Genomic DNA, 20537 nt, shown 5'->3' with positions numbered 1-20537 from the left:
TCACATTACAGCAGCTTTCATCCCTCTGGAACACTGGTTAAGCTTGACGCTTACTGCAGTTTTCATGGCACTGCACTGGAAAAGACTAGAACCTTCTTTCATGAACGAGAACATTAATACAAATGCTCAAACCATACGCACCCCGAAGAACTATTTAAGAACACTCCGATACAGTGCTGCCGACAGACAAAATCAAATAAATTATTGACTATCCTAGTATCTGACACACGCACGAAAAAATGAAACACAAACAGATAAGCAACACAAAGCTTGAGCATGAAACAAGCCGTCTCAAACCCCGGCCACAAGCCTTTCATTCCTTAATGTAAGGAAGTAACACGATGGCTTCTGTACATCAACACGGCAGTGCCACGGCCAGGCGGGGCCTGCTCCTGTTATCTACATAGGGCCAGGGTTGGCAGCTTACATGCATATTCTTCCTTCCAAGAGGAGAGAAGGCACTGTTTTCTCCCTCTCCCCCCCCCCCCCTCCCCTCCCCCTCCTCCCAACTTCAAAGGGCGTTGTCCACCACCGTTGCACTGCTTGAGGAGAGACATTTCTTGGAGAGAAAAAAAAAAAAAAAAAGTGACCCGGTTTCATAAATAAAAAATAAATAAACAATACTTTAGTGTAAGATACAGCCCTCTGCTCGTCCCTCCAGAAGTCCTCAGTCTCCCCTCTGCCGGCCGACAAAGCGATACAGCTTGTCGCAGTGGTCCAGCTTCATGGACTCGGCCTTCTGCTTCAACCGGTCATCCCGGTACAGCTGGCCCAGGTTGGCCAAGTCCGACTCTGAGGGGGGAGGGGTAGAGAAGGGATTTGGCGTGAGCGTGGGGGAAGACCGTGTGCACACAGCAGGCGTTTGGGTGTGTCGGCTTTGGGGAGGGAGGGGGGGGTATTTGGATCAGTTTCTTTTGGTTTTTAGTATTTTTAAAGTTTGGGTAAAATGATTAATATAAAATATATATTCTACTGACAACATTTCTCTCAAGTAAAAACATAGTAATTTACATAACGTACTGTAAACTTCCATCCGTACCAATGACAAAAGCTTCTGTAAACGAGCGTTAAGAAGAGGTTCATCCCTACTCTAATGAGACTCGCAGTGAAGGCAGGCCTCCTGCTGAACAGGCCAAGAACAGAATAATCCGTCTATTATTTTGTTCCCGTGTTTTCAATAAGACTGCTGTTGACCTGCGGTACACTGCCTTTGCTACTGAGGTCGACAGCTACGCTAACTACGACGCGGGACTGAAAAACCAAACCCTTTCTTCCATCCCCACCTCTTGAGCCTACTTTCTCAGAGGAACGAGGGAGGGAGAGAGGGGAGGAGGGAGGGGCGGCCTTACTCTGCTGTTTCTCCTTCCAGCAGGTGTTCTGCAGGTGCTCGATGTAGTCGCTCTCGATGCTCTTCTCCAGCTCGTCCAGAGCGTCCCCGCGGTACTCCTTCTGGAAGCCCTTATCCACGTAGTAGGGCACGCCCATGTTCTGCGTCTCCCGGGAAACCACCAGTCCCATGGCCCTGGGGGGGGGGGGGTAGAAAAGACGACCGCGGTGAGGGTTCAGGGATTCGGTCTGCGACGTGGCTGGTTTGGGTTACGGAGGTTGGGGGGGGGGACTCACGGTTTGTAGAAGAGGCTGTAGGGGGGGGGGGGACTCACGGTTTGTAGAAGAGGCTGTAGGGGGGGGGACTCACGGTTTGTAGAAGAGGCTGTAGGGGGGGGGGGGACTCACGGTTTGTAGAAGAGGCTGTAGGGGGGGGGACTCACGGTTTGTAGAAGAGGCTGTAGGGGGGGGGACTCACGGTTTGTAGAAGAGGCTGTAGGGGGGGGGACTCACGGTTTGTAGAAGAGGCTGTAGGGGGGGGGGGGGACTCACGGTTTGTAGAAGAGGCTGTAGGGGGGGGGACTCACGGTTTGTAGAAGAGGCTGTAGGGGGGGGGACTCACGGTTTGTAGAAGAGGCTGTAGGGGGGGGGGACTCACGGTTTGTAGAAGAGGCTGTAGGGGGGGGGGGGACTCACGGTTTGTAGAAGAGGCTGTAGGGGGGGTTGGTGGCCATCAGCTGCGTGAACACAGAGATGAGGATGAGCACCAGGACAGGAAGCAGCTGCAGCAGGGCCGTGAAGGTGTTCTGGAAGGACAAAGACGTCGTGGGCCACGCCGGTGAGCAACACCCCTCAAAAGTCACGTCGAGCAAAAGTCGAGTCGAGCACCTCCCAAGTGGAGCGCAAACTCAACTTCTGCATTTCTCAAAGGACACCGTCACAATTCATTACATTTTCAGACGGGATAACAGTAAGAAATGTCCCTGCGCATTTTTGGGTTGATTTAAGACGCTGTCCTCACTCAGGAGGAAATAATAGTATTCTTTTGCAAAAGCTTTTATCGGGTGAATTTCAGGTCGACTTCGCTCGGAGCCCTGACCTGACTGCGGTTCTCCTCCACCTCCTCCTCGCGTCTCTCGTAGGGGCGCCTGCGTCGAGGCTGGTAGAAGTTCGAGTAGGTGGCCCCTTGGTTGGTGTACACGTGGATGTTGCCTAGGAGACCAGATGACCCAACCCTTAATGAGACACTCGGCCAGGCGGTTTAGACCGGCCAATCGCTCTCTTTACACCAACTCTCTGGATTAATTTAAAAAAACAACACCAAAAACGAAAAACATTACGCACACCCAGACCCTACTTTCAAACGCAACTCCTCGATGATGGTTCTCCATTGTACGTTCACACACACACACACACACACCTGTGGGGAACCTTCCGCCAAAGAAGATGTTGAAGAGCTCCTCGGGGGAGATGTCGGCCTCGAAGTCCCTGTTGAAGGAGCGGTTGGGGGCGTGGCGGGCGTGGGCCCTGGGGGGCCGTGGGAGGCATCCGAGGGAGCCTGTTCCCCGTACTGGTCGTACTGGAGACGCTTCTCGGGGTTGCTCAGCACCGCGTACGCGTTGCCTATTGCTGCAGAGAGCGCACACAGAGAGAGATAAATAGATAGAGAGAGGGGGGGGGGGAGATGCAATAACAAAATGAGGGTGGGAGAGTCTCACAAAAAGGGGAGAAGGTGGGGTGGGGGGTTTCACCAAAGAGGGAGAGGAGGAGGGAGGAAGAGGGCTCGAGTCAGAAGAGGGGCAGGCTGGCAGAGGACGGCAGTGTCAGGCGACTGTGTTGAGGCCGTTCCCCTTTACCTTTGAATGCATCCGTGGCCCCGGGGCGCAGTTCTTGTCTGGGTGGAACTTCAGGGCCAGCTTCCTGTAGGCCTTTTTCAAGTCCTCGTCACTGGCATCTTTAGAAGCGCCGAGGATCTCATAGAAGTCCCTGCATTTCTTTATCCTGGGGGATCAAATTAACGTACGATTGCTAGCAGGCCAGTTTAGGACTAATTTCGGTAGTGTGTGCGCACCATGCCTGCATTTATACTCAGCCCTTACTGAAGGTGCAATATCATATTCAGAAAGTGCAGGAAACTAGCCTGGGAATCTGCCAGCTCATGTTTGGCCACCCTCCAATTCAAACTGATTTCCACCCCAGCCTGAATAGTGTTTGCGCCCGTTGAAAACGCCCCTTGGAAATGAACTGAGAGGTTCCGGACTAAGACGCTTTTGTGTGAGTTGGCCTGGCGATGTCAGGCTTTCAAGAACCACCACCAACCCCCCCCCCCCCCGCCTGTCTCACCAAGCATCATCTTAAATATCAGATGATATTTGAATAATTGGGTGTGCTCAAGCCTTCGGCGAGAGCACAACCTTTGTTCTCTCACATATATATTATTATTATTATTTTTATTTCTTTTTGCCCCCTAAAACTCAGTAAATACTTGGCCTACATAGACAACGTAGGTGTCAAAAGTTTCGTCTTGGTAGCGATTGAGTTGCTTCTATTGGAATTTACGTTCCGTTGCATGGTTTAAGCGTAAGTTAAGTTTTTGTGGCGAAAAGTGAAGCTAACGGTGGCTAATTTGCTAGCCACAGTCACTGACGTTACTAACGTCACTGCGTCACTAACGTCACGAAAACACGCGTGACTACCTTTGCCAGAACATTCGTTTCACATCTGTTAACTTGGGGATAGCTAGGCTAACTATAGCTTTACTGCAAGGCAGCTGCAGAAACGCCACAAGAAAAGAGGCCAGGGTGATAACTATTTACTCATTTTACTTTGTGATATGACACACAATTGTGATGTGTAATGTACAATATAAGCTGATATTATTAAGGAAGTACATCTACTTTCGGAAACAGTAGTCTACTATTTCACTGAAGTATTAGCATCATGACATTAGCCTGTGTTTCCCGGGCAACACATACTACAGTGGTCTATGATGTAGCGTTATCTGTTTTCAATCGTTAAAATAAACATTCCTCACATATACATTTTCGTTGTAGGATTTATTCTGACATTAGAAAACGATTTGTTGGTGAAATTACCATTACCTGTGGTTTCAAACCAGTGTAGCTCACTGCAACGCTGTAGCCTACTGTACCCGAGACACTAGTGTGAGTAGCTAACAACAACTCCTCAGCTGTTTAAGTCAAACGGCAACAGAACATGTTCGGCACTCCCCTTACTCAAAAGTCTTTCAGTAGGGAAACTATCTGACTACTAACCTGAACTTCATTGCCACAGCCTAAACTTTGTCAATCTGTTCATGAAAATAATTAATTTCAGCCTAAACCGTACAACGGAACGTTTAATCGAATTCAACCAACGCAATCGCTATCAAGACGAACACAGCAGTAGTCTAGTACTGTACTGTAGTAGTAGAATTTACCGGGGCAGCTTCTCAACACAGGGCTATATCGCATTTTGAGTTGTTACTGACAATGATCGCTACCAGTGAGCTTTTTATGAATGAGCTATTTTCCACTAAATAAATGTCAAGCTTATTTACGTTTTTGGGGGCATATTTTCAGTTAGCAGATGGTACTATTTGAATCGCGATTCTATCTTCTGCCGGTAAAGTCGTAGAATAATCTTAAAAGGGGGTTCTTTATTAATGAATGAATGCAATATGAGTAGTCTAAATGCCTGAAAATATCACGAGAAGGGACAACTTAAAAGGACGTTTAAGTCATAGAGATTAGGTCCATTTGTACACCGGTCTGCCAAATGTATTCGTTTTGATTCAGCCTGTCAGCTGCCTCTTGCAGGGGAAATGAGAAGACATCATATTTCATTCTACACTTCACTCATATTTTGAGTTGTAAATGAGCAGCAAAAAAAAGATGCTTTTAAATCTATGTAATCTTTATAAATAATAAGTAGGCCCGATGCATTTTTATATAAAATATACAGACCCCTGTGCAACCGACGCAAGCAAGCACACCCTACAATTTCCCCAGAAATTGTATCCTCTCTAGTTGAATAATGATATAATGAATAATTGAATTCATCATGCTACAAATAACCATGGAGAATCAACCAATGATGGTAGCGGTGGTATAAAAGGTCATGCAGGCTATCCATTTCATTGCTGTTCTTACCTGAAAACCCCCTGCCGCTGTTCTTCTGTGTAGCTCTTCTTGTCCTCGCTGGATCCTGCGCTGCCTTCCTCCCCTCCTCTCCCCTCTCCCAAATCCTCGTTCCTCCATCCTCTAGGCGGGGGGACGTTGTGACTCTCTGGGGCGGCGGAGCTCCCGTTCCTCACTATCGCATCGATAAGTACTAGAAAAGAGGGAGAAGTGCGTAGGATCAGTACAATTTTCTCTTTAAACGTATGAAAAGTCTCTGGAATAAGCTGGACGGCATTCGTAAGGCTAAGCCAAAGCTTGACATTTGCACGGTAACTTGTCAACGCCAACTATAAAATGTCCTACTATATATAAAAAAAAACAACAACAACTGAATATCAACAGTGAGTGCAGGTCATGTCGCTAATGAAAATGAGTATGTATTTCAAGATAAACAGTCGTTGCAACGAGCATGCATTATGTAATTCTCATTTCATAAGCTACAGACGTTGCACTTTCTATTTAAACATCCAAGCTGGCAAGCAATGGTAGTTAAAGAGACGGCCATTTATGGCACAATTACCTCTGGCCCGAGTACTGGGGTATATCTTTTGGGCTTCATACAGGAGCTGAAGTGCCTTTTCTCTCCGTCCAGACCGCAAGCAAAGCTTTGCTTTCTCTATCAACCGCTCCGATTCCTCTTTATCCATCTTAACTCGTTAGGTAGCCAGCTGTTGATAAGCGCAATCGGCTAGCTAGAAGGAGGTCGTTAGCTACCTTGCTAACCTCTTAGCCAGAAAGCTTGATGATAACCCTGGCCCCAGAAGGGTGGTGGGCTAAAGAAACCAAGAATTGCTGGCTGTTATCGCACAGATCGGTCTCATCTGCCTGTTCTCAACCCGACGGTGGCCTCTAAGCGTAACTAGCTCAATGTGTTTGCAAACAGCTAGCCTAGCTAGCCGACGAAGCTACTAGCTAAACGGCTAGTTAGTTTTGGTTAGCCAGCAGCAGCGTTCGGTTACGACGCTTCGCAGTGTCCGATATCATAGCGATGACGCTTGGCTGTAACCTTTGAATCGAAGCACAAAAACAGATGTCAGCGCGGCTGTTGTTATAGTCAATATTTAGTCAAACCAATGACGCGGATTGAAATTCGCTAACTATCGAAAATTCGATAACGTTACGGAGACATTTAGCGAGCTAACGCCGACATTTATCAGGCTCGTATTAACCTCCATTGGCTAACAGGAAGCGGAAACATGTCTCAATTGACAGATCCAATGTGCCACTGGCAATTAGAGGAGTCTATACCCATAAACCAAAAAAGTCATACAACATCTGGGATTAATGGAGTAAACACAGTTTAGACTGAACATCAGTATTTGTCACCACATAAAGGAAAACCTGACATAATTATTACAACAAATAGCAATTACATTTTTTGTTTAAAATAGAAAAAAAACAATAATGTGACCATGAAAAGGCTAATAACCAAGCAATGCTTAAGAGGACCATAAACTTGATGTCCACATTGTCCGTGTTTTCACATTTCAGTACTGGAATGGTGCAATGACATTCTTTCTCCTCACACCAGCTGCAATGAAGAATAACATCCATTATTAGACCTAATTCAGAGGAGACAACCAAACAAATATGGTGTATCCTTTTACAACAATGGTTGCTATTCAGGGAACGTTGCACAGCTATACTCTCTGCCCACCTTGGTGTTCAGTAGGTCTTGCCTCAGTGTTTGATTCTCGACATCCAACGTTGTACTGGGAACAGAAGAGACCCGATCGGAGTCTGAGTTTGGGATTAACAGGAGAGACAGCGACGCAATCGTTTACTTGTCCTTGCCATCTCTTCGGACTGCTCACCATAACAAAGACAAGCCGAATGAGTGATATTCACAAGTCACTCATAACAACCGTACCTGTTTCAGCGTTGATCGTCTTTATAGAGACTAAAGTGATGCTCTCTTTTTCTCCATTGGTTGTGGTGTTGCTTTAATAAAATAGACGTATTACAGACATACTGTGCACAGGGGTAAACGTTCATTTCCACTCTGCAAATAGAGAATGCTTACCTTTCAGACACCATGGAATCGCTGTTCTTTTTACCTGTCAAATAGCTTGTTTGTTGTTAGTTCTGCATAGAGAGAAACCTAACTTTTTACAACATGCTTTTTTGGATTATTGATTTAAACGCATGATAGTATCAACAAGTTGCCGGATGTCTAATAGCATACCAGTTAACTACTTGTTTATGATTGGATATAAAAAAAAAATACATTTAACAGCACACAATTGTCACCAAGACGTAGAACATGGGAAGTGTAAACATTAGTTCCTTCTACTTTCAAGAAACATCTATTTACCATCATCCTTGGGGGTGCTGCATCGCCCTTTGAGGTTGACGGCCGTAACTAAAATCACCGTGATTACAATTAGTATCAGGATGAAGCTCATCATACCTATGGGGGGAGAGGACAGGCCCGTGAGAGGTTATCAACATGATCATTATCATCCTCCTCTTCACCACCGCCTCCACCACAACCATCATCATCCTCATTGCTAGCGTGCTCTTTACCGTCCCTATCATCTTCCTCTCCACTTCAGACATGATCGTAACCCTCCCTAACACGCTCATTTCCCTCATCACCATCTTCACCGCTTCCATCACAATCCTTAACATGCTCACCGTCATCACTAGCCGACACTTTCCACCAAAGCCACATACCGACGGCGTATAGAAAAAGTGCGGCAGAAGATCAAGCATCAGAAGTGCATAGGTCGAAAGGGTATTTTGGTTTGTCAGGTTCAAGGAACGATCTGGGTTTACGCGTTACTTTGCAATGTAACCACATCTCAGCTACGAGGCACGGTGAACACCAAAAGAATACCACAGTGCAACAATGACATCTCAATTACAGTAGCTCACAATTTAAGTCACGGTGAACCGAAACACTTCATCTCAGTTAATCAACCACAGCACAACAACAACATCTCATTTACAATAGTGTATAGTGCTGTGTAGCAAATTCTATAGTGCACACTATACAGTATGTACATAGTACTTCTATAGTACATAGGACAGTGCAGCAGCTATCATCATCGCTAGTAGTAACTATCATCCACATCCTGGTCGTACCGAAGGCCACCATGGTTAGGTTGTTGTTGTGGGGCTGTGTGGGCTGCACATCCGTCTGTGTGTGTGGAGCTCCATCAGGGGAGGTGACAGTGGGGGGGCAACACTCTGCTGGTGCAGCTGGCGACCCTGAGACCGGAGAAGCCAACAATCATCCAAACAGTCACCCAAACGGTCAGCCAAACCTTTCACGCGAAAACGAGGATTTTTCCCCAGAGAGGAACGGCGTTGGAGCCGAATTTATGGAGAGGGTCGCCGAAAACGAGTGTGTTAGCTGGTCAAATGCGCGCAGGGACGAGGTGTTTTACCTTGCGCTGGGGCTGAGGTGTTGGAGGTGGTGGCGGGTTTCTCCGGCGAGGGTGTCGGTGTCTGAGATGTTGTCGCCTGCGATGTGGAACTTACACTGCTGGTGCTTCCTGTCAGGTTTATACAACATCTGTTATATGCGGTATATTGCGGTTTGAAGGATTTCTGATATATTGTTAATTATTACCTCGAAACTCTTGACAATGATTTGCTGTTAGGGTGTGCTTGATTGTGAGGTTTACCAGATCAGAATAGACACGAAGAAAAGAAAGGAAAGCCAACTTCATTACCTAGCGAGGTTGATGAGTAATAAAAAGCTGCCACTCTGGAAGTTTCTGTGATTAGACCGGTCCCTGGAGAAAAAGAATACAACTGTGAACGTATGAATTTGCCCAAAATCTTTGGCCCCATGCCTTAGAGGGTTTGGCAATAATTTGTCACCATCCCCCCAAAATGATTTGTGTGCCACAAAATGGCAAATAAAGATCCCAAAGACCGCATCTACCTAACACAGAGAGGGTGTAGGTTTGAGATGGTGTCAGACTAGTCCTTTGAGAGGCTGTTGTTGTGCTTATAACCTGACCCAGAGAAGTAGCACTGTCTGGTGATGGTGTAGTTGAAGCCACTGTGGGTTGAAACAAAGACTATCTTTACATTTAAGCATGTGAATGACATTTTCCTGGATGGACCTTTGCATTCACTTGTTAACCTTTGGTTATCCCATTGTATTGTATTCCTTTCTGGATACAAAGGAATGGAAACTGAAATAATCGGTGTTAACAACAAAAAGGAGTGGGATTATTCCAACCCTGACATATACTTCTAAACAGAGACACTCACCAGAATAGGTCCCAGACACAGTGGCTGTTGTGGACCCACCCTTCAGGATGTCTGTACGGTCGGTCTGATTCATGCCACTTTGGGCTGAGGCTGTAACAGTTGAGTATTTGATTATTATATTTCTGTATACCCAGAAGATGATGTCGTTCTGAGAAGCTGTTAAAAATCATTAGACCCTAGCCCTGCATTTGACTGGCTTCTCTAGGTCATGAAGTTAAAGCCTACTGTAGCCTCTACAAACAAGCAGACATTCATTGCTCATGTGCCATTAGAGGTCGTTCCATCAGATTCTACATTAAAACGTAGAACAGTGCTGTGTTAATGCATTGAGTAGCCATTAACCCTTGTGTTATCTTCGGGTCATTCTGACCCATCAGTCATTGTGACCCACCGTCGTATTGCGACAACTTAACCGCATACAAAAACAAAGTGAAGCATTTTCTTTTAACCGTTGGGCTGTCTCAGACCCCCCACATTGCGAAGGTTAAAAGGAAATTATTTGTATTTGTTTTTGTATTGGGTAAACACAACAATGGTTCGTTATGAACCTTTGGGTCATGTGACCCGAAGGCAGCACAAGGGTTAAGTCTTTCTTAGGAAGATGACTAAAGACACAGAATACTCCCCCCCCCCCCCCCCCCCCCCCCCGGCTAAATAGAATGAGAAACATAGAAGCAAAAAAAAATAAAAAAATTACTTTGAAGGAACATAAAGGAACGTCTATTTAAAGAAACATCTGATCCCTCGCCAGCCTGCTTCAGAGGGTCTGTGTCGCCAGAACTTACCTGCTGGGCTGAGGAACAGAACAGCCAGCACACTGTAGGGATGGAGGAACAGACCCATGTCCAAATCCACGCAACTTCTGGTCTCTTAACTTCTTCTGCGTATACCGCCTACTGTGCATGTGTATACTAGCTCGTATTGATTGGGTGCATGTGTCTGTGTGAAGCTATGGTTTAGGTTCATTTGAGAGAGAGAGAGAGAGGGGGGGGGGGGGGCGGAGAGGGAGATAGTGCCATTGTTGCGGTGTGAAATGGGAGTGGTCGTCGTGGTCTTTTCCATGGTCTTCCCCAGAGCTTCCTGTGGAAGAATGTAAGGAAACAGATGGAGTGGAAACTGTGTGCCCACCGTTTGGGGTCAGGTTGACTGTGAGGGAGTAAGGAACTCCTTTGAAAAACAGTGTAGCTGACCATGAAGTTCACACACCCACACACACATAAAGACAAACCTTCAGGCCATTCTATATAACTACTGGCTATATCCTCATCTTCATGTAGGTAGGTGTGTGATATTATGTAAATATAGTTTTCATGATGATTAATCAGATACTTGCAGCCACACTATTGGTTCATGCATATTTTATTCAAGAGTAAAAAAAGTGATTTGTCCCATAGGGCATGCTTACAATGTGTGTATCGTTTAGGAAGTCAAATGCCAAAACTTAGTTTCAAAGCTAATTACAAGAAAAATTTGTCACAAGTTAAAATCCATGAAATTCCTTCTTCGAAATAATGCACGTATAGACCAAACAAGGATCAAAGTGAAACGAAAAAAGAATCGTAAGCTTAATTGTAAGAATAAGAATAAGAATATCATCAATAAATATAATTAGAATATATTTTTTTTCCTTTTAAAAGTGAGACGCAAGGTTTTCTTGCGTGTCCAATTTGTTTACATTTGAACAAACCATGCGATCATGCTTTGGCAGCCTGAATGTTGCTTTTCACTGAGTTATAAGTTCATTCACACTATTGAACAACTTCTGTACACCAACAGAACAGAAATAAACGGAAGGTTACATACCATACAAAAAACATCTGTGCCTGTACAGCAAAACAATAGAAAAATAAAATCAACAGTAACAAAAATGAAATAAAAATAATAAAAAAAAGGTCCAAAAGAAATCAAAGCAAACCAGAATGAAAATTATATATATAAAAAGCGAACTTTACAAATATAATTTGAAGAGGGAAATAATTCAAGTCTACTATATTGAAACACATCACATTATAATTTCACATATCAATAAGGAACTTAATTGCATGCATTGATGCGTTCCATACCTTAGATGCTGTTTAAAAATCATTGTCTTCATATTGTCCATCATTATAATTATCATATATATTTTATATATATATATATATATATATATAGATCTGTATTTTTTTTTTTGTATGTATTTTGATTTTTTTTTGGACTGCATCGGCAGAGTTGAATTACTATGTGCATTCTCTCTCAGTAGTTACAGGCAGGTGAGAAAAACAATCAGGTAGGGGGTGACAGTGAGTAGAACCCAGAGCTTGGTCTGCGGCTTGTTGTTGTACCGTGGCATTGATGGAGAAGCCCCAGCCAGGCCCCTGTGAGCACGCTGCCCCCCCCCCCCCCCCCGCCCCCCATTCCCTGCAGACCCACGGCATCTAAACCCCGACAGAAACCCAAGAAAGAAACGCCATCGGCGGGGGGTGGGGGGGGGGGGGGGGGGGTGAGATTGCATCGCGAGTAGCAAAATGCACAAGTTTTTCTCTTTTCAAAATGTCCTCTCTTACAAACAGGATGTTGTCTTTTTGTCAATTTCGCCGTGGCGACGAGGAACACAACGGGGTGGAGTAGCAGGGTCGTTTTAGTAGGAAATGCATACGTGAGTGAAACTCTGGTCGTCAAAATAGTCAAATGGGGTGCTGCATGGATACTGAACTGCAGTGTGTTCAGTCAGACCTTTGAAAGATGGAGTGGCAATCGAGAGCCCCGCCCACTCGGCCTGGGATTGGACGGAGGGAGAGGGAACCGATCGACATGCCCTCGGGACCACATCCATTCAGCCAATCCGGTTCCCCCGTAGCCCGATGGACTTTTTAACCTCCCTAACCACCAACCCTTCCCAGAGAGGAGTGGAAACCACACTCCCCCCTCCCTCCCTCCCCCCCTCCCCTCCCTCTCAGCTAACTACACCCTCGCCCCTGGGAGCCCAGTTCCAGAAAAATAAACCGCCTGACCTTTATAACATTTTGGACGCTTGGAAGCGTTTAATGAAATTGGATGTTGGAGCATCGGGGAAGGCAGTTGCGGGTGCCGTGTTGCTGGCTGTGAGTTTGTGTCGTTTTGTCGCGTCTATATTCGGAGGCCTGATGTCAGGTTGTGGCGATGTGTGGCCGCTGGATTCGGCTGTGGCACGGACTCAGGGGAGGGAGGGGGGCATTGGACGTTGCTGTTGGGGGGGAGGGCGGGGTCATTGGACGTTGCTGTTGGGGGGGGAGGGCGGGTCATTGGACGTTGCTGTTGGGGGGGAGGGCGGGTCATTGGACGTTGGCTGTTGGGGGGGAGGGCGGGTCATTGGACGTCGGCTGTTGGGGGGGAGGGCGGGTCATTGGACGTCGGCTGTTGAGGGGGAGGGCGGGTCATTGGACGTCGGCTGTTGGGGGGAGGGCGGGTCATTGGACGTTGCTGTTGGGGGGGAGGGCGGGTCATTGGACGTCGGCTGTTGGGGGGAGGGCGGGATCACTGGATGTCGCTGTCGTCGTCCGTGCCGTTGGCTTCGGACATGTTCATCTTGCCCATGGACTGACCCACGTGGTTGACGCCGTCGCGGCGCGGCGGCATGCGCTCGTTGATGCGGTCGAGGCCCTTAGCCTCCGCGAAGCTGTTGATCTTGTGCTGGGGAGAGAAGCCTCGGATGGCTGGGGGGGGGGGGGGTCCGGGTCGGGCGAAGGGGGAGGAGGAGGAGGGAGGCGGACGGAGAGAGGGGGAGGGAGAGAGAGGAAGAGCAGAGGAAAGAGAGAGGGAGGGAATTCCAAAGAGAGAGGGGGGGGGTGTACAGCGACAGTGAGGGGGGAGAGAGGGGTCATTTTGAGATTGAGGGGGTGAGAGTTGGGGGGGAGAGAGAAGTAGCCACGGAGCAAGAGCAGAGAACGAGTGACAGATAATGGGGAAAAAAGAGTCAATGAAACAAAAGTGTATAAAAAGGAAAGAGTGTCAGGGAGAGAGAGAGAGAGAGCAAGAGCGAGAGAGTGGGAGAGAGGGAGAGAGTGAGAAAGAGAGAGAGGGAGAGCGAGAAAGAGAGAGGATACACGGAGACAAAGTTACACGTTAAAACATCTGTGGAAGCCATAGTGTTTGAAAGTCATATGTACAGTAGTATACTGTACACAGTAGTACACTGTACAGTGGTACAGTATGTGTACTTGCCTTTAGATACGTCAGTCACTAAACTCCGCATACAATCACACCAAACTGATATACAAGGTTTGACAAATATTTTGAAGTGATATCTTTCAATATAACTCGAACCCATCTGAGCACAATCTGAACAATGTCAACTGGACCCAATCAATTAGTAACCAAACCCACCGTCGTGACACCCGCCCTGATAGCACTGGCACGAATTATGCATCTTGAAGCAGTCCTGCCACCATCGACGTGGCATAACATCTGTCCTGCCAGTCCTGATAGTTCGTGTCCATTTTCAGACCCAGGCACCGACCCCTCTAATGATGTACTATGCAGCTGTGAAAATGCTGCACCGTGAGACATTCTTAGGCCATTGGGGATAAATGCGTTTTGGCGAGAGGGGGGGGTGGGGGGGGTGCTGGGGAACCACGTCAGACTGGGACAGATGTCTCGTCACGCCGATGGCCACGTTAAGTCGGCTCCGTGATGCATACGTCATGTGAACTCTCTCGCCTGGTCCCCTGCTCTCACCGCATGCAGTGCATCTCCACACCAGACGGGGGCGCCGTTTCAGCCGAGCCCCCGACAACAAAAAACGTCAAAGAAAAGAATCATGCCCGTCCGTGGGATCGTCTTTGAAGGCCGTCATGCATATCTAGGGAGCACCTCACTTTGCAGGCTTTGAATGACTTATCGAGGCCAACATGACTATTTAGTAGGCATACATTATTGCTAGCACTTTAAACTTCCCGTGACATGATACTTGTGTTCCAACTCAGGACTTTCATATGCATAGACTCGGTTTATCATGTATGTACAATCCTGATGGAATACAGCTCGTGGTGATATGTATCAGATGATACGGGTGTCTATTATGTTTTGGCACACGGTGCTGCAAAGTAAAGTGCCGTCCCTCGACGGCAGGCTAAGGACAAACTTCCAAAACGGCCTGTCGTGGTCACCGAGGGTAGACCCAGTGCAAAGTGCCCCCACTGTGGAGAAGGGGGCGGGGTCGGGGGGGTGGGGTTTGGGGGGGGGGGGGGTTACCTTCTCCGTCCTCGGGCTCTGGCTCGATCGCTTCGATGGCCTCGACGGTGGCTGGGGGGGAGGGGGGAAAGAGGAGGGGAGCGGGTTACTCCTGACCAAGCCATGCAGAATGCAGAGTGCAGCCCCGGGGCGGGGGTGGGGTGGGGGGGGGGGCCTGGCTGCTCCAGGCCGTCTTGAGGGAGCGTTGGCGCGGCGGCGGCGACGGACCAACGGAGGACGAGCGTCGGGACGCACGACGACCAATGACAGGCAGGCTCGGAGGGGTGCAACGAAAGCAACAAACCACAAAGGGGGACAAACACACAAACACGGATAGCCGGGCTGGGCAGTAGATTCTGGCGGACCCCAGGCCCCGACCTGACCCCCCACCCTGTGGTTGGACTGCTGGATCGGACTCGGGATGTCTCCTCGGGTGTTGTGGCAAAGAGGGGGGGGGGGGGGGGGGGGGGGGGCCAAGTGACCTTCAGAACCTACACAGAGCTGCCTACCTACCCAGCCCCGGCCTGACACACTGGGACCAGAGGAGGGACACGGATCGACGACGGAGAGGACGGGGAAAAGACACAACCGAAACAAGACGGAGAGAGGGCGGGAGGGAAACGGTCAACGGGAGGAGGGCGAGAGAGACACAGAGGGAGAGAGACACAGAGGGAGAGAGAGACAGAGGGAGAGAGAGACACAGAGGGAGAGAGAGACACAAAGGAGAGAGAGACACAGAGGGAGAGAGAGACAGAGGGAGAGAGAGACACAGAGGGAGAGAGAGACACAAAGGAGAGAGAGACACAGAGGGAGAGAGAGACACAGAGAGAGAGACACAGAGGGCGAGAGAGACACAGAGGGAGAGAGAGACACAGAGGGAGAGAGAGACACAGAAGGAGAGAGAGACACAGATGGAGAGAGAGACACAGAGGGAGAGAGAGACACAGAGGGAGAGAGAGACACGGAAGGAGAGAAAGACACAGAAGGAGAGAGAGACACAGAAGGAGAGATAGACACAGAGGGAGAGAGAGACACAGAGGGAGAGAGAGACACAGAGGGAGAGAGAGACACAGAGGGAGAGGGACGTGAGCAAAGACAGTTAGAGAGAGAAAGGAGAAGAGTAGGAGAGAGTGAGAAGTACGTGAACAAAGAGAGAACGAGAGGAAGAGAGAGAGAGAGAGAGAGAGAGACAGTCAGAGAGGGGGGACATGAACATAGTTAGAGAAAAGGAGGGACAGAGAAAGAAAAAGAGAGAGCGGGCCAAAGAGAGACAGAAAGAGAGGTGGTACGTGAACAAAGACCGTTAAGAGAGAGAAAAGGAGAGACAGAGGGGAGAGAGAAGGACATGAGGAAAAACAGAGAGAGAGAGAGAGGGGGGGGGGGAGAGAGACTACGGCATCGAGTCTCTCGACAACAGCGAGAGGGAGACGGACGGGGGCGAACGGGACCAGGGGGAATGGACCAGGGGAGGGGAGAGAGGGAGCTAGGAAACAGCCCGGTCCTCACCGCTCTGCAGGGTCTGCTTGCCCCCAGACAGCACCCCGCTGGGCAGCATCCCAGTCGGTGTCAACCCCTTCAGCGTCAGCACATTCTCGCTCTCCTCCCTGCAAGGCACACACAGCGCGCCGCACACAGGTCAGAGGTCAGCCGGAGAGGGCCCCCCCCCCCCCTCCCCCCGGGAGGCCAACCGCCTGGAGGAGGTCCGGCCGTGACGAGGCGAGGGGGGGGGGGGGGGTTTCACGTCGTCGGAGCTGACAGTCGTTCGGCGCGAGGGATCAGGCTGCCCGGATCTGTCGGGCTGTCGACAGTTCGGAGCACCCGTCGTGTGAGAGAAGAGGGAAGTGGAGAGGAGTGGAGGGGGGGGGGGGGGGGAGGAGAGGAACAGGGAGAGGAGGGTAGGAACAGGGAGAGGAGGGGAGGAGAGGGACGTGGAGAGGAGAGGAGGAGAGGAGGAGAGTAGGGGAGGAGAGGAGGAGAGGAGGGGAGGAGAGGAGGAGGAGGGGAGGAGAGGGACGTGGAGAGGAGAGGAGGAGAGTAGGGGAGGAGAGGAGGAGAGGAGGGGAGGAGAGGAGGAGAGGAGGGGAGGAGAGGGACGTGGAGAGGAGAGGGAGGAGAGTAGGGGAGGAGATGAGGAGAGGAGGGGAGGAGAGGAGGAGAGGAGGGGAGGAGAGGGACGTGGAGAGGAGAGGAGGAGAGTAGGGGAGGAGAGGAGGAGAGGAGGGGAGGAGGAGGGGAGGAGGAGAGTCCACCCACCGCAGCACTTGGAACATCTTTGCCATCTTCCCGATGGCGCGGATCTTGTTCCTGATCACCTCCTTCCGCGCCGCCGCCGCGTTGGCTGTAAACAAACAGTTACACCGTGACGACATCACCATCAGGCTACTGCAGTACTGCCACCTGGAGGAAACCCTCGGAAAAAAACCTGACGGTACTAGGTGGGACCCTGTCAAGTAACACTAATCACACGAATACTTCTCACAAACTAGTAATAGTAATAATCCATACAGGACGGCCGACATATCGAGACCGGCTCGTAGTTGCCCTTGTTGGTCGGGGACATGGCCGACTGTGCAGGTTACAGCCATGGTGAGGTGAGGTCAGGGTGAGGGTCGTCCCCCCTCGCTCGCGGGGGCACTCACCGTCAAAGATCTCCTCCTCGTCACGTCGTTCATCAGCTCGTCGTCGGAGCAGATGCTCAGGACGTTCACCAGCATCTCTGTCACTGTGGGGGGGGGGAAGGGGGGGAAAGGGGGGGGGGGGGGGGCGTGAGGTGAGAAAGTCGCTCGTGAGCTACACCGGTTTTGGCGCGCTGTGTTTTGCTTGGGTGTGCTACTGTATATTTCACTTTTAAACACCCCTAGTACAGGGGTGGGCAGCCCTGGTCCTCAGGGGCCGCTGTCCTGCATGTTTTAGATGTTTCCCTGCTCCGGCACACCTGATTCAAATGAATGGGTCGTTACCCGGCTTCCACAGAGCTGGATAACGACCCATTCATTCGGGTGTGCTGGAGCAGGGAAACATCTAGAACATGGTCTGGCAGAACCCCAGTGTGCCTCTGTGTGTGCCCGCGAACACTCGGGATGCCAGCTCACCGACACGCCGTACGCTCAGGCGGCTCTGCGGCAGCGACACGTGCGCACACGCGGTGAGGTACACAGGAAGGGAACCGGACCCGAGGGGGGGGGGGCGTACCTTTCTCTCCGACGAAGGGCAGAGACCAGGTGAAGACGTCCATGAAGTTGGGCAGCCAGTAGGGGTGAGGGGAGCAGTTGAATTGCCGGATGTTCATGACGTTGTTCTCGTACTTCAGGACAGCAGCTGGGGGGGTGAGAGGGGGGGGGGGGGGGGGGGCAGAGCGGGAGCAGGTCACTGGCACACGCGCATGGATGTATGTTCACTCACACGCACGCGCGCACACGCACAGATGTGTGCGCACTCGCAACAGACACCCCATTTTTTTCTGCAGCACACACACACACACACAAACCCTACACACTGTATTGAGGCGTTTTAACGCTTGGTACTTAACCAAGTGTCTTTTAAATTACTTGCCACAGCTGCGCGGAACCGCACGAAATGCAGTTCATCAGAACAGCTGCGCAACACAGTGGTGGAAGTAGCTTCTGTGGCTGACATAAAAAATCTCCTGAATTTAAAAACACCAAAGAAGCTCCTGTGAAGCCACGACTGGGAGTGGGGGTGTGTGGGGGGGGGGGGGGGGGGGGGGAATTGTCTTTGAAACCCTCCGAGCTGACAGTAACTACAGGATAACGACCACACTTTACATTCACATTTAGTCATTTAGCAGACGCTCTTATCCAGAGCGACTTACAGTAAGTACAGGGACATTCCCCCCGAGGCAAGTAGGGTGAAGTGCCTTGCCCCAAGGACACAACGTCATTTCGCAGAGCGGGGAATCGAACCGGCAACCTTCTGATTACTAGCCCGATTCCCTAACCGCTCAGCCACCTGACTCCCTCCTCCACTCTTCCTCTCCATTTCCCTGGGAGTGGACACACATAGCCCTTGGACGATCCGCTTCTATCGCCTCGACCCTCCGTGAGAGGAGCACGCGGGACGCCCGAGGCGGCGCGTCCACGTTGCTGGCGGGCCGGTGGGAATGGGCGTGTGCCCGACCCTAACGCGTCCCGGAACGTTCCGCCGTGTCACCCACTGACCTTTGTTGTTGTACACGTCCAGGTAGTTTGGCGCGGAGAAAATGGTGATGAGGGAGGGGAAGCCGGTGGTTTGACTCTTGCGGTACATCCGGTAGCTGGAATGGCGTCAGAGGATGAGAGGGAGAGACAGAGGTAGGCTTTGAGACTGCAAACGCACAAGGAGGAATCTACATTATGTGTACAGGGCAACGAGAGATAGAGAAACACAGGCTGGTTTAGATAAGGAGAGAGAAAAATGCAGATTAAGGGAGATAGAGGGGGAGAGAGATATACATATAGAGAGACAGAGAGAGAGAGAGAGAGAGAGAGAGAGAGAGAGAGAGAGAGAGAGAGAGAGAGAGAGAGAGAGAGAGAGAGAAAAGACAGACAGATGGACAGTACATACCCAGCATCTTGTGCTTCATGCGCCCGGATGACTGATAATAAATTATTGTTCTGCAGGAACTCGCATACAGCTGGATAGCTGCGGACGGAGAGGGCAAACACGGGAGACTGGTTATGTCCTCGCCACATTCACAGCAACCTACATCATAGCCCAGGACAGGACGATCTTTCCTGCACGATTCCCAAAACGGAACAATGTAAAACATTTAAACACACACACACACCATCCCTGCCCGCGGGCTAGCTCCGTAGGCGTGTTACGTCGAGGCAGGAAACGGGGCAGGATTGGTACATTCCCACTTCCTTCGAAGCAAAAACCGTTAACAAGGCGGCCTGCTTGACAACATTAACCCCCCGTCCCCACGTCCCCACGTCCCCCCTACACACACACCCACTCCCTCTCCCTCTCCTCCACAGATCCCTCTCCATATCGCTCGCTCCAGTTTGGGGGCTGGAGGAGTGGGTTGTCATAGCAACAGCGCGTTGCGGAGCCCCCTGGGGGGATGGGGAGGGGGGGGGTGGGGGGTGGGATGGATGGCGGAGCCGAGAGCCGAGCGCGTGCTGTCCGCGAGCAGGCCCCCCCCCCCCCTCCCACACCCCCTGCCCACGCCGCACAGACACTCCGGAACCTTCTCCTCCTCATCCACCTCGTCTCCCGAAGAGAGAACCACGCCCCCCGTGCAAAAGCAACGCCCCCAACAAAAATATATATACTTGTGTCTTTTCATAAATATGGAATGCATATTTGATGTTGCTTTTGATACACAGCACGAGTGCTTGTATGTTTTCAAGTCGTCGATAAGCACGGGAATATACATATTCGCTAGGTTTTAAATGCACTTCCAGTTGTGTAGAAAAAGATCCAATCAAATAAAAGGGTCTTCATTCATGTCTTCCAGCTCTAATTAGATCTTTTTAAATTTGATTTGAGCATACTTTTTTTTTTTCCTCTCGGGAAGTAGTCTGTTTAGTATCGCTTCATCTTGTCCCTTTTTGAGGCGGAGGAAGTTTCTAGGGCAAGTTCATCCTGATCCTGGTGTCACTCCAC

At 49.9% G+C, this 20537-nt stretch overlaps 2 protein-coding genes and 1 pseudogene across 2 annotated transcripts; all 3 read right to left on the bottom strand.

Moving 5' to 3' along the window:
* Positions 1 to 508: 508 nt before the first annotated feature.
* Positions 509 to 7319, bottom strand: LOC136933368 (dnaJ homolog subfamily C member 18-like). The gene is given in 11 exon segments (XM_067228685.1): positions 509 to 792; positions 1350 to 1522; positions 2023 to 2132; positions 2426 to 2538; positions 2747 to 2864; positions 2867 to 2955; positions 3183 to 3209; positions 3212 to 3327; positions 5478 to 5658; positions 6028 to 7038; positions 7165 to 7319. Coding segments are annotated over 10 exon segments (1179 nt in total). The 5' UTR covers positions 6155 to 7038; positions 7165 to 7319; the 3' UTR covers positions 509 to 667.
* A 58-nt stretch (positions 7320 to 7377) lies between these two features.
* Positions 7378 to 10663, bottom strand: ecscr (endothelial cell surface expressed chemotaxis and apoptosis regulator). The gene is made up of 9 exons (XM_067228686.1): positions 10523 to 10663; positions 9738 to 9827; positions 9403 to 9522; positions 9188 to 9250; positions 8900 to 9007; positions 8595 to 8720; positions 7822 to 7917; positions 7531 to 7592; positions 7378 to 7448 (listed from the first exon to the last, which is right to left on the bottom strand). Exons 1-8 carry the CDS (start codon positions 10578 to 10580, stop codon positions 7561 to 7563), a joined length of 693 nt encoding a protein of 230 aa, XP_067084787.1. The 5' UTR covers positions 10581 to 10663; the 3' UTR covers positions 7378 to 7448; positions 7531 to 7560.
* A 2550-nt stretch (positions 10664 to 13213) lies between these two features.
* On the bottom strand, positions 13214 to 19618 carry LOC136933329 (protein phosphatase 3 catalytic subunit alpha-like; annotated as a pseudogene).
* Between the last annotated feature and the right edge of the window lie 919 nt (positions 19619 to 20537).

Source organism: Osmerus mordax, chromosome 25 (genome assembly GCF_038355195.1).
Source record: "Osmerus mordax isolate fOsmMor3 chromosome 25, fOsmMor3.pri, whole genome shotgun sequence".
Lineage (NCBI taxonomy): Eukaryota > Metazoa > Chordata > Actinopteri > Osmeriformes > Osmeridae > Osmerus > Osmerus mordax.
This window is presented reverse-complemented; position numbering and strand designations above follow the sequence as displayed.

Excerpts from the sequence above, each read along its gene's own strand:
- ecscr (XM_067228686.1), bottom strand. The coding sequence starts at position 10,580 with ATGGGTCTGTTCCTCCATCCCTACAGTGTGCTGGCTGTTCTGTTCCTC. Across the intron at positions 9,523-9,737 it reads TGTGTCTGGGACCTATTCTG|TGGCTTCAACTACACCATCA; the intron begins GTGAGTGTCTCT and ends TTCAACCCACAG. Across the intron at positions 8,721-8,899 it reads CACCTCAGCCCCAGCGCAAG|GGTCGCCAGCTGCACCAGCA; the intron begins GTAAAACACCTC and ends CTCCGGTCTCAG.